At 44.5% G+C, this 14,512-nt stretch overlaps 1 protein-coding gene across 4 annotated transcripts in view; it reads right to left on the bottom strand.

Annotated features, from left to right (window-relative positions):
• Window positions 1–14,512, bottom strand: part of HTT (huntingtin) — a 154,784-nt gene that overhangs the window by 41,682 nt on the left and 98,590 nt on the right. For all 4 annotated transcript variants that reach the window (XM_058546620.1, XM_058546621.1, XM_058546623.1 and 1 more), the window contains one exon: window positions 7,545–7,752. In XM_058546620.1, coding sequence (XP_058402603.1) covers window positions 7,545–7,752 — 208 coding nt within the window. The remainder of the gene's footprint in view (window positions 1–7,544; window positions 7,753–14,512) is intronic.

Below are 14,512 nucleotides of genomic sequence, written 5' to 3'. Positions count from 1 at the left end.
GGAGATTTTAAGCACTTGGGCACTAAAATACTTTATTACACACTGTCTTACTTTAATTTTTACCTTTATATTACCATTAAGACATTATATTTTTATGAAATTTAAGTATAGATAGGTTATAGAATCCATTAATTTTATTTCAGGATAACAGAGAGGGACAATACAAAATGTTATAAAAAGGGGAATGGAGTCAGATAGTCCTAAGAAAAACTGTCATAGAGTCAACCATCTGCATTTATGAAAACCTGTAACTTGCCCTCACACAGCTCAATGGGAACACCTGCCAAATTCCAGACTATATTCGCTGTTGGTTCATTTCTTTTAAACACTGACCGTCTAGTCAAGCATTTCTGTTATTCCAATTCCAGGGATACAATTCCCAGATCCAGAGGTTTCTGATATAACATCAGAGTAAACAAAGGCACACATATCAGAAAAGGAGTGGGCAGTCTGAACAGGGGCGTCCCAGAACTGATTGAGAGTAACTTGGTAGGTTCAACTCCCACCAACACAAAAAGAACTAAAACACATACAGAAAGGCATAGACGGAGCACAGTGGATCAGAAGAACAGGGACTCTTCCCACACACCCGGCTGGCAGGAAGCTACCCTGGCCACGGGAGACGCTCCACTTACAACGTTCCTGGAGCAAAAGGGGCAACTCTGACACTAATCAGCTTTCAAAGTTGTTTGGATTTTTCAAGCATTTAAGTCTAATGACTAAATCTCTTTTATCTTCTCTGATTTAAAAAGTTAAGTGAAATGTTTGCAATTCATAACACCACTGCAGTTTCTGTGTCTTAAATGCTATCAAGTGGTAAAGCCCATCTTTTCCCCCTGCTACTAAACACCAAATAGGAAAGTTCCCCTAGGTAAAACATTCCAAGAGCAATTAAGGAAGAGACATATGTGGACCCCAAGAGAAACACAGACAGAAGGCCAGCACTGTACTGGAGGGCCTGGTCAGTGGCAGAAACAGAAACAAGGGGCATATGGATGGAAAGAAAGAAGTAAAAGTTTTTTATCCATAGATGACATGCTCACATACATAGAAAACCCTAAGGAACTCACAAAAAGGCTACTGGAACTACTAAGTGAGTTTGGCAAGGTCTTATAATATGAGGTCAATATACAAAATCCAAGTGCATTTCTATATATTTAGCAACACACCATGGGAAAATGAAATACTTTTTTTTAATTTTTTTTTTATTTTTTAAAGATTTTATTTATTTATTTTCCCCCCCAAAGCCCCAGTAGATAGTTGTATGTCATAGCTGCACATCCTTCTAGTTGCTGTATGTGGGACTCGGCCTCAGGATGGACGGAGAGGTGGTGCCTCGGTGCGCGCCCGGGATCCGAACCCAGGCCACCAGCATCGGAGCGCGCGCACTTAACCACCAAGCCACGGGGCCGGCCCGAAATGAAATACTTTTAAAAGTACCATTTAAAATAGCATTCCAGGGCCAGCGCAGTGACACAGCGGTTAAGTCACGTGCTCTGCTTTGGCGGCCCAGGGTACATGGGTTTGGATCCCGGACCCGAACTGATGCACCGCTTGTCAAGCCATGCTGTGGCCGAGTCCCATATAAAGTAGAGGAAGATGGGCACGGATGTTAGCCCAGGGCCAATCTTGCTCAGCAAACAGAGGAGGATTGGCATTAGATGCTAGCTCAGGACGAATCTTCCTCACCCACACACACAAAAAAATAGCATTCCAATATATGAAATACTTAGGGACAAATTTACAAAATATGTGTAATACTTGCACACTAAAAACTATAAGATTTTATTGTGGCAAATTAAAGAAGACCTAAATAAATGGGGAGAGAGATCATGTCAAAGACAGGAAAACTCAGTATCAGTAAGACAGCAAATCTTGCCAAATTAATCTACAGATTCACTGCAATCCCAATCAAAGTCCCAGCAGGCTTTTTTGTAGACATTTACAACCTGATTCTAAAATATACAGATATAAGGGCGGGCCCCGTGGCTTAGCGGTTAAGTGCGTGCGCTCCGCTGCTGGTGGCCCAGGGTTTGGATCCCAGGCGCGCACCAACGCACCGCTTCTCCGGCCATGCTGAGGCCACGTCCCACACACAGCAACTGGAAGGATGTGCAACTATGACATACAACTATCTACCGGGGCTTTGGGGGGAAAAATAAATAAAGTTAAAAAAATATATATATAGATATGGACATGCAAAGAACGTAAAAGAGCCAAAACTATTTTGAAAATAAAGAACAAAGTCAGGAAACTTACATTGCCTGAGATTTGCTATGCAGCTAAAGTAATTAAGCATTAATGGTATTGGGGCTGGCCCCGTGGCTTAGCGGTTAAGTGCGCGCGCTCCGCTGCTGGCGGCCCGGGTTCGGATCCTGGGCGCACACCAACGCACCGCTTCTCTGGCCATGCTGAGGCCACGTCCCACATACAGCAACTAGAAGGATGTGCAGCTATGACATACAACTATCTACTGGGGCTTTGGGGGGAAAATAAACAAATAAATAAATCTTTAAGCTTTAATGGTATTGACACGACGATAGATAGATATACAGGTCGATGGAAATGAACGTGAGTCCAGAAATAGGCTCACATATATATTCAATTGATTTTTGAGAAAAGTGCCAAGATAACTCAATAGAGAAAGGACAGCCTTTTTAACAAATAATGCTGAAAGAACTATCATTGGGGGGGAAATGACTCTTTATCCTTGTGTTTTGTCATACACAAAAATTAAAACAAAATGGTAAAAAGTAAAGCTATGCAAGTTCCAGAAGAAACCACAGGATAAAATCGTCATGATCTTAGGGTAGCCAAAGATTTCTTAGATTGGACAGAAAAAGAATGAAATAGAAGAGAAAATATTGACAAACTGGATTTCACAAAAATTTAAAACTTCTGCTCTTTGAAAGAAACCATTAAGAAAATAAAAAGGCAAGCCAAAGAATGAGAGAAAACATTTACACCATATCTGACAAAGGACTTACATCCAGAACACATAAAGAATTTACAACTCAATAACAAGACAATGAATGGCCAAATTTTAAAAAATGGTAAAAATATTTGAATACCTACTTCACAAGAGAAGATAGGCGAATGGCCAATAAGCACGTGAAAACATGGTCAACATTATTAGTATGAGAGAAATGCAAATTAAAACCACAACAAAGCACCACTATACTCCCACCAGATGGCTAAAACTAAAAGCACTCGTAATACCAAGTGCTGGTGAGGATCTGGAGCAACTAGACCTCTCACACACTATCTTTTTTGTAGGACCTCTCTGGAAAACAGTTCAGCAGTTTCTTTTAGAGTTAAACATATCCTTACCATATAACTCCACACTTCCATTCCTAAGTATTAACCAAGGGAAATCACAGACTTCATTATGTCTTAATTCTGGTATATTCATTTGTCAAAAGTCATCTAACTGGACAGTTAAATCAAGTGCATTTTATTGTATATAAATTTTACTGTATAAAAGATTTAATTAGTATTAAAACACTAATAAGAATTTTAAAATAAACTAGAAAATAAAACAAAAGTAGAAAAAATATTAACAATTATGTGATATTTCACTATACATATCAGACTATTAAAATGATGGAAATTACTGTTAAAATGATGGAAATTACTAGTTCATTAAGAGCTGGGCAATGGGGAAACTGACTAGTCACAAAATAGATCTTATCCTTGAATCTAATAATATCTTTTGCGGAAATATATTCCAAAAATATACCAGAAAAGAGCAAGAACAAAGATTTGTGTGAGAGAGAGAGAGAGAGAGAGAGAGAGAGAGAGGTACTCCGTATATAGCTGTAAAAACGTTTAGAAACAGCCTACTTGCCCAATCAAGGGAGAAAGCGAGTCTGGTAAAATTGTGCTAAAGCAACAAAATGCAGTTATCGTTAGGAAGGACGCTGTGAGCCGTAACATGTTAAAAGAGTTGAGTCGGGGGATCGCGTGCGCACGCAGATGTGTTATTAACTTGTGATGCTGGGCAAGTTATTGATCTTCTCTGGGAAAGGAAGTTTCCTCATCTATGGTGTGTGTGTATTACTGGAGGTTTTAATAACTTATTATGATAGAAAGCCCTCAGAACACTATCTGGCACTTAGTGTTATATAAGTGGTAGCAATCTACATGTAAAATATAGATTATTATTATTGTTTCCATTATTATGAGGGTAATTAAATCACTAACTCATGTTAGTGCTGGGAATACAACCGGGGCTCTCATGGGGCTTATGGTCTAGAAGGAAAGACAGACGTTAATCAAATGACCACACAAATAAATGGCAGATTACAGCCTTGACACTTGCCACAAAGGAGAGACAAAGACTCAGGTAGAGCAGATAGTGAGACTTAACAGAACCAAGAGAAGTCAGGAAGGCTTCACTGAGGAGGTGATGACTGAGTGAAGAATGGAGAAGCAATGGATTTCCCATCTCTACTAATACATGGAGGGAAATCAAGAAACTGTATGTTCTACTCCAAAAAGCTAGCAAAAACTAAATCAATATAATAAAGCCAAAGTCTGTGCCCTAGATCCCATCCACTCTGGCCAACTCCAGGATAACCCTCTCTTCTATAAGGGATCACTGTGATGAGAAAACAACCAACCTGCGTTGCTGCCTGGGCGTCTCAGAGTATGACAACCTGCTCGCACGAGTCCAGACATTCACAGAAGGACCTGAGCTTAGGTCCTTCAGTTCCCATTTTGCTTTTCCTGGGGCATCTTTTAAAATGACCACTTAAGAGTTGAGCCCACGAAAACTTAGTGACCTCCGCCCCAACCACCTTGTAAGTAATAGCTGCTTGCTATCCTGCTTTCTGTCTCCCGCTGGCTCGTCACCCGCTTGTGGCCCCCCCCTCCCCGGCCCCCTTCTGGGGATCTGTAAGTAATAAATCTTATGACTCTGCTTCCTCTGTGTGTGTGTACTGAAACTGCACCTTCAACCAAACGACATCATGGGTGTCATTTCCCCAAAGTGGGAGCTCATCTACCTGCCGACCCCGTGTGGATGGCTTGTGTGCCTCATTCATCAGGTTGTAATCTGCATGTTCTTCATTCAATCCACCAGCTCAGGCTTCTCAACACCATCACCTATGCCGTGATTCTTCTCATCCAGAAACTCTCATGATCCCATTTCCCACGTCTCTATTTCTCCCTAGAGCAAAACTCCTCCTAAGAATTGTCTAGAGCTGCTGTCTAAAATGTCTTTTTCCATGATCTTTTTTCCTTAAATTTTGAAAACTTTCAAACCAATAGAAAAGCTGAAAGAATAATTCAGTGCCAGCCATACAGTCTCCACCTAGATTCAACTAATATGTTGCCACCTTCGTGCTCATGCACGCACTCTATACATACACACTCTACATACTCTACACATGCACTCTACACACGTACTCTACCCAAACGCACACTCTACATACATGCATGCACACACTCTACACATATGTACACAAAGACTCTACATACACACACTTTTTTCTGGCTGCACCCTTGAGAGTAATCTGCAGGTCAAGACACTCCACCCATAAATACCTCAGCAGGTGTCCCCTAAGTACTACTCATAACCACAATACAACAGGTTACATAGAGCTCACAGTCAAATCTCTCCCATTATCCCAATAATACGCTTTCTAGCTCTTTTATCCCCTGGAGCAGGAACACAATCAAGGATCATAAAATTGCATTTGTCTGTCATGTCTCTTTTGTTTTTTTCATCTAAGTCAACAGTTCTTTGTCTTTCATGACACTGCCTGACATTTCTGGAGAGTCCAGGTGAGTTCTTCCATGGAAGGCCCCTCCATTTGGGTGAGACTGACTGCTTCCTCATCACACTGGGGTCGACCCCCTCACCTCCTCTTGAACCTGCTCTAGGTCAGCTTCTGCCCTCACCACTCACCATCCATCAAAAGGAGGAAGAGGAGGAGGAGAGAAGAGGGGAGAGGAGGAAGGGAGAAGAGGAGGAGAAAAGAGGAACAAGTGAGGAAGAAGAGCAGAGAACAGGGAAGGGGGAAGGGGAGGAGAAGAGGGAAGAGGAGTGGAGGAGGAAGAGGTGAGGGAGGAGGAAAAGGAAGGAGGAGGAGGAAGAGGAGGGGGAGGAGAGGGAGGAGTAAAGAGGAAGGGGAGGAGGAGGTGAGATTCACTGGTGCAGGTGCCTGTTTGGGTGGGATGCCTTCTCACCTCTGTCTGCCCACCCAACATCTGCTAGCACTCACAGCTAACTCAAGTCCCACCCCACCAAGCCTTGCCCAGTATGACTCAACCCTGGGTATCCATGGAGTCTCCCGGGGTGCCTGTGAAAACACAAGAGCCCAAGAAACCAATTCCTAAAATGCCCAGCCATCAGGTCTGGCAGTGGGCTGGAACAGTTTTGGTCCTTGGAACAAGCCCCATGGTGGCTCTGGGGCACACTCCTCAAGAACTCAGGGTCTTGTTGCTCAGAGCATGCTCCATGGACAAGGGTGTCGGCAGCACCTGGGAGCCTGGCAGAAATGCAGGGTCTCAGGCCTCACTAGGGATTTCCTGAATCAGAATCTGATTTTAATAAGCTCCCAGCTGATTTAAAGGCACACTGAAGAATCACTGAAGTAGAGACATTGATTTTCTGTTCCTGACTCTTACAGTATTTAGTATGATAGGCTGCCAGTGTTCTCTAAGTATTTCAAACATTTTCACTGGTCTGTTTTCCCCAACTCAACTGTAAACACTGTGAGGGCAGGAAACAGTTATTATTTTTCCTTTGCATATCCCACAACAGAAAGCACAGGGCAGATGTTTAATAACACCTGCTAACGTTGGATTTTCCAGCTGAAAGCAACAGGCTGGCCCAAATGGGACCCACGGCCTCACATAGCTCAGTCTTTCCACACCGAGCAGAGAGGAGCTGACCTCAACCCTTGCCGTCTCTTCTTTCCAGAGCTCTCTCTCCTCACCAAAGGGACTTGAGCCTTCCAGAAACTCAGGACTCAGCTGGGGGGAGGCAGGTATCAAAGCTTTTATTTCCACACATGTACAAATGTCTGAACTAGTGAGTGCCTAGAAATTGAGGCTGAAACCTAAAAACTTTTTGCAAAAAGAGGGCCACCCACAATCAGATACTTAGTATTTTTGAATGATAAAAAATAAGGTATTTCCAAGCAGTTTTGAAATGTTGCTAAATAATTACTTCATTATCTAAGAATGACCAGAACCACGTTTAACTTATAATAAGTTAAGACATTGCAACATGTCTGGCTCTGGAACCAATTTAAGGACGAGAACCTAGCAGGAGGGACACAGCACGACAAGAATGACCCACAAGATGGAAGAGTATCAAAGAACTTGTCAAAGCACGTTTGAAAAGCAGCGGCTATTCTGAATGCTTTTAGTCAGCCCACATTTTTTCCCTATAGTATAGTGTCCATGAAAGAAAGATTAATACGCAGAATCTTTAGAAAGCTCATGAAAATGGGGCGAAGCCTCAAGCTGCTGAGTGTCTCAGCACACAGCCCCAGGCTGGCCTCCTGGGCCACCCAGAGAGCACGGGGACGTACTTGGGGGTCTGCTGCACTTCTGCCCACCAGCGGTAGTCGGTGTGGCTGACGAGCAGCAGGATCTGACACCAGAGCAGCACCAGGGCCGGGTGTGTGGGGACCATGGAGCGCACCCACGCGTTCAAGCTCTCCAGGCCATAGAAACTGCTGTCAGTGCTGTCAGCAGTGAAGAGTCTAGAGGCAGCTGCTGTGATTCTCCGGAACATTCCTAGAAACAAACAGAGTAAAACTGATTAAGGGGAAATCTCTTTGCTGCTCATGCTCCAACATTTTGTGGCTATGAGAAGATTTTACATAAAAAAGATACATGCACGGCTCTTTCCTACACTTACATATTCAAAGCCCGTGGCACTTGGAAAATTCTGACTTTTCTAGGCAAAGTAACAGATATTCTGCTTATTTAATGGAGCAGCCAAGGAAGCTAATGTTCTCACTCACTCACGTCTTTCCCCCACTGAGGTTACCAGATTCTCCAGGAGCTCGGAGCCAAGGGCCTCCCTTGTGCTGTGACAGTGGACACAGCTACACTGAGAAGTAAACGGCCAACATTCGGCACCGCGGGTCACTGCACCCAGGACAGCAGGGCCTCCACAGGACAGAGCCATAGCCACGCGAGTGGGAAGAGCAGGGCCCTTACCACACCCTACTCCTCCCTTACTAAACAGCTCCTTAGCTTGTTAAGAACTCAGAGGCAGAAACTACTAGAGGTCATGTGGACCACGAAGAAGTGCCCAGAGAAAGAAGGTAGTCAGTCCCCAGTTCATGCTCTGCAAGCTACTGAGAGCCAAGGGCCAGGCGGCCTTAGCGCCCCCACGAGGCATTCTGGAGCGGGACAGCCATGCCATCAGCCACCCACACTCAGCATAGGCACACTATCGGCAGACCCAGATGGACTCTGCCCTCAAGTCTCTCCACAGCATCCTTTTCAGGGCCTAGAAAAATCCCCTCTGGGAATTAATGATACCATTCTATCCCCTCCTTTGAGCAGGCACAGAGCTCAACATGCTTCTCTCTTCACCCTGCGATGGCTTCACATGGGCTGGCCCTCACCCCAAGGACACACAGACACGCACACTGCAAAACACAGCAGGGGAGGCAGCAAGACACGGCATGGATGGGAGCTGGCCAAGGGCTCCCTGTCCCGCATATCCTGGCCTCCTGGCATCACTGGTGGACAGTCAAAATCTTATTTCTGTTTCTTATTTAAGTTTCAACATATCCCAAATGTAAAAGGGTCCTAACACAGGCAAAACCAGACTACAGAATTCTTCCTCACTGCTTCATGACTGGTTACACCTATGACCTGAGACAAAGGACGAGAGCTAACAAAAACAGGGCTTCAGGAAAAAAATCCCAATGAGAAGATTTCAAATGCTTGTCCTGTCTCTGGCTGCTGCACGGTGAGCACCCCCCACCTCCAGTCCACCCAGCCCTGGCCTGGTCATTCTCTGTGCCCCTCCATTACTGTATGGGCTCCTTGTGGGGTCAATGGACAGAGAGAGGTACTACCCGGCAGGAATACTGGAGGCAGGGCAGGAGCATGGGGAATGAGAGACCATGAATGTGGGGTTTTACTGAACAGGCAGCAGGAAACCACAGTCAGAGCTGGTTCCAGGTGACTGAGCATCAGCGCAGGCTCTGAAATCAGACCATGGCTCTACCATTTACTACTTGGTGACTCTGGCCATACATTACTTGGGGTCTCAGTTTCCTCCTCTGTAAAATGGAATTAAGAGCAGTAGCTGCTCACAGGGCTGCAACAAGGATGGAATCGTAAAACCCAAGGGAGAGGCTCAGCAGGGTGCCGGGCAGAGCAAAGACCACTACCTGGGGCTGCTGTTGGTGTTGGAAGGCTGTTAGGAAAGTTCATATGGCCTTTGGCGGTGTCCCAATAAACAGAGAGGAAGAACTCAACGGGAGAATCTAGGAAGTTAGATGGCTCACTGGGGTGGGGGAAGAAGTTGACAGCGACGCTGGGGTTTGAACATGTCTGATGATAAATGCTGATCAAATGAGCAAGAAGAGGAAACTGGAGAAAAACAGCTATGCCAGGTGATGAGTTCAATTTTGAGCATAAATTTGAGGTGTTTGCAAGACACCAAGTCACATGTCTGGGAGGACGGGAATGAGAGACTGAGGCTGACAAGACAGTAGAGTGACAGGACTACAAAGATAGTTACGAGAGTTATCTCTGCAGCAAAAACTGAGGTATGTCACAAAGGGGACGATCCTACTGAGAGAGAGAGGAGAGCGAGACAGAGAGACACAGAGGGAGAGAGAGACACATAGACAGAGGGAGACAGAGGGGGAGAGAGGAGAGCAGAGAAGAGGTCAAGGATAAAAACCAGGGCCAAGGGGCTGGCCTGGTGGTGTAGTGGTTAAGTTTGCATGCTCCGCTACGGCAGTTCAGGGTTCATGGGTTTGGATCCCAGGTGCGGACCTACACAGCACTCATCAAGCCATGCCGTAGCAGTGCCCCACATACAAAATGGAGGAGGACTGGCACAGATGTTAGCTCAGGGCCAATCTTCCTCATCAAAAGAAACCCCCCAGGGCCAAGAAGACTCAATGGAGAAAAGACAGTCTCTTCAATAAACAGTGCTGGGAAAACTGGATATTCACACACAGAAGAATGAAACCAGACACCTATCTAGAGCCCCTTTTTGTGAGACGCCACTCACAAAAACTAACTTGAAATGGATTAAAGATTTAAGCATAAGACCTGAAACCATAAATCTCCTAGAAGAAAACAGAGGGGAAAAGTTCCTTGACATGGGTCTTGACAATGATTTTTTTTGGATCTGACACTAACAACACAGGCAACAAAATAAAAAATCAACAAGTGGGACTATATCAAACTAAAAAGCTTCTGCACAGCAAAAAAAAAAACCAGGAACAAAATGAAAAGGCAACCTACCGAATGGGAAAAAATATTAGCAAGTCATATATCTGATAAGGTGTTAATATCTCAAATATATAAATAATTCATACAACTCAATAGCAAAAAAACAATCTGATTAAAAAATGGGCAGAGGATCTGAATAGATATTTTTCCAAAGAAGAAATACAGATGGCCAACAGGTACATGAAAAGGTGCTCAACATCACTACTCATCACAGAAATGCAAATCAAAACCACAATGAGCTATCACCTCACACCTGTCAGAATGGCTTTATCAAAAAGACAAGAAATAACAAGTGTTAGCAAGGTTGTGGAGAAAAGGGAACCCCGGCGCACTGTTGGTGGGAATGTAAATTGGTGCAGTCACTGTGGAAAACAGTATGGAGTTTCCTCAAAAAATTAAAAATAGAACTGCCATATGATCCAGCAATTCAACTTCTGAGTATTTATCCAAAGAAAATGAAAACACCAACTCGAAAAGTTATCTGCACCTGTATGTTCATAGCAGAATTATTTACAGTACCCAAGACATGGAAATAATCTAGGCGGTTATTTATCTATCAATGGATAAATGGATAAAGAAAATGGTGTGTGTACACACACACAATGGAATATTATTTGGTCATAAAAAAGAAGGAAATCCTGCCATTTGAGACAACATGGATGGACCTTGAAGGCATCAGGTTAAGTGAAATAAGTCAGAGAAAAACAAATACTGTATGATCTCACTTATATGTGGAATCTAAAAAGCCAAACTCATGGATACAGAAAGTAGAATGGTGGTTGCCAGAGGTGAGTGGGGAGGTGGAGAGGTGGGGGAATTGGGTGAAAGTGATCAAAAGGAGGTTGAACTTCCAGTTATATGATAAAGTCCTGGGAATGTAATGTACAGCACACTGACTATAGTTAACACTGCTGTGTTCTATATTTAAAAGTTGCTAAGAGAAAAGATCTTAAAAGTTCTCATCACAAGGAAAAATAAAATCTGTAATTACATGAGGTGATGGATGTTAACTGAACTTAGTGTGGTGATCATTTCACAACATATACATATATCAAAACAATATGTTGTACACCTGAACTTATACAATGTTATGTGTCAATTGTATGTCAATAAAACTAGGCGGAACAGGATAGAAACTAGGAACACATACAATTAAGAGCCTGAAAAGAGAAGACCATAAAAGTGAAGTCAAGCAATGACGGGGTTTCATAAAGAAGAGGGTTGTTCCACAGACTCAGGCAGGGGATCCGGGAAGATGAAGACTCAGGAAAGAACACAGGTGGCCTTTGAGGAGGCATTTCTGGTAACAAGATCAAGAGGCAAACTGCTGTGGACGGAGAAAAGAGAGGGAAAGCAAAGCGCTAGAAGAACAAGAATAAACTCCTGAAACACTGATTTTGAAAAGCTGGGTGGTAAACAAGAGAGGGAGGACAATTAAGGAAGCAGCAGAGCAAAGAAAGGGTTTACTTGTTTTTAATTGTAGGCTGGGTTATCAGCGCCGCTGTAGGTGAGAAGGAAAGACAAATACACATCTTGCTACATGCAGTGTGCAACAGACACTGGACGAGTGGATGAGGGAAAATTTCAAGACACAAACTAGAAGGATGTGATTATGGGAAGAGCAGACGCAAGAGCGGATGGGAAAAAGGACCAATGGTTCTATGTCTCTGTCAGAGGATGAGACGTTAGAAGGATGCCAACCCTGAGGTGGCAGGAAGAAAAACTGGACAAACATAGTGGGAGGGCCCGTTTTCTCTCTGCAGAGCTGGGGTTAGATCCTGCAGGGGAAGTGGCATTGGAGATGATGGAGGATGTATAAAGGCTGGTAAAGGCTCTAAAAAACCCCTCCACCCAGCCAGTGTCCCCTTGGCAGATGGCTCATTCTGCAGCTGTGTCACCTGCCTTGTCCTCCTCTGACTTCCATCACCCTAGAACCTCCTGGTTTTCATCCCTGTGGCTCTATCAGAGGTAGCAAACTGCCCACCAAAAGCTGTGCACCCCCCACCCCCACCCCACCCCCATACAGAGTTGCTGCTGGGAAGCAGTTATTTCTGCTGACCATTTCCCAGCCCACTGTATGGGGTGGGGGCTGCGACGAGTCCTCACCAGAGAAAGTCAAGCAAAAGGGATGTATGTCACTTTCAGTCCAAGGCAATAAAGCCTCGTCTACCTTCCCTCTCCTGTTCCCCAACTGGACAGGCCGAGGGTGCTGACGCTCGGGGACATCAGAACCCCAGGAAGGAGAGCCACCGGGAACCAGGAACACCCTCCTGCAGCGTCAGAGAAACAACAACAAACTTCTACTGTGTTAAGCCACTGAAATGCTGATTTTGTTACAGTAGCTACTGTGACCGTAACTAACACAAGGGAGGAGTGAGCACTTGACTGCGATTAGAAGATGCTGTTAGTGAGGCCCCCTTCCCAGTCTCACGAGCAGTGATGATCAGCTGAGACAGAGAGAAAGAAGGCAGAGCCCATGGCACTGAGAGTGTCCGGATGTGACTGGGAGGCAAAGGAGGCCAGAAGAGTCTATGACCTGGGAGAAGAGAAAGGGGCCAGGGGTCCAGACACAGTGACGAAGTGCAGAACAGCATGCCAAGGCAGGAAGACAGACAGAAGGTTGTGCACAAAGACTCTCCTAGCCCTGTCCTTTTGGAGCTAAAAAAGAAGTACTGAAAGGAATAAGGGAAGCAGGAGTCGAAGACAGAGAGTACCATCTTCAAGCAGGCAGGATGAAGTGGGCAGAGCTCAGGCTCTGGGGACAGCGGCCGGGATTTTCACCCCAACCCCACCACCAAGGAGCTCATGCATTACTGATCTCTCTGTGTCTCCATTTCTTCAGCTAGAATATGGGTATAATCGTACTTCACACAGTGCCTGGGCCCACAGGAAGTGCTCTGCAAATGTCAGCTGCTACATTACCATCATCCACTGACCATCCAAGAAGCAGCATGGTATAATGGGCAAGAAAAAATACTCGGGTTTTCATTCTTTGTTTTACTCTATGACCTTTGAGAACCTAAAGTGTCTCACCAGTAAAAAGGGGGAAATATTTCATAGAGTTGTTCTAAGGATTAATGGGGATGATACACGTAAAAGGTACCACCTACCCATAAGAGAATACCATTATTTCCAGCATTATAACCATTAGCAGCTCTGATCCTTGCCCAAGCATGAATCTGGACCAATGTCAATTCTATTACTGTAGAAAGAACCATTCTCTCTTTCTTCCAGCATTCCTACTTTGGCCCATATATAAAGTGGGAACACTGACCCTTTTGCAAGTATTGGGAAGAGAGCTCTGCCCAACCTTCCAGCTCTGCCTATAAGAAAGGAAGTGAGCATGCAGTGGCACCATTCTGCCTGCTCCCGCTTCCAGGAGGGTCAGGAATGGCGCTATCACCCACTGCCGCCCTCCATCAGGTGTCTGGATGGCAGCGGGGAAGGGCCCACAATGTGAACTTGGAAAACAGGGAACAGTTAGGAAGCCTTATCGCGCCCACAGGCCAGGGAGCTTCAATCCAGCCATGCCTGCAACAAAGCAACAAATACTCTCAGCCCACACCTCAGGCTCCACCATCTGCGTGGAGAGGAAAGGGTATTGGTCACCTAGATCTTGTAAAACGGAGGAGAGGTATCTTTCTTGGCGATTCTGTTTATGTTGGATTAAAACTGAAACAGGCAAACGACTTTGGGAATCATATCCCCTCCCCCAACAAGAGGGGTAACAGAAAACTAGAGGTGAAGGCCATTATTCTGACTAGTCCTCATTTTGAGAAACGGAAAAATTCAAAGTTCTCAATTTTCTGTGGAGGAGTGAAATTCATTGCCTTTGTTTAAGCAACGCATAAGTAAAAATTACCAACTTTATATACTAAATGCATCTTATTTATACAAAAGTACAAGATGATTTACTTCAACTCTATCTCAAAACCAACCAAACACAGTAATTCTGCCCCCTAGTGTCTTTAAAAGAAACATAGTCAGAATAAACGAGAAAGAGATAGAAATAGACATTTAAGCACATGCGTACCATAGACACCTCTTATTTACAAATATTGAA

This window comes from Diceros bicornis, chromosome 8, assembly GCF_020826845.1.
Source record: "Diceros bicornis minor isolate mBicDic1 chromosome 8, mDicBic1.mat.cur, whole genome shotgun sequence".
NCBI lineage: Eukaryota > Metazoa > Chordata > Mammalia > Perissodactyla > Rhinocerotidae > Diceros > Diceros bicornis.
This window is presented reverse-complemented; position numbering and strand designations above follow the sequence as displayed.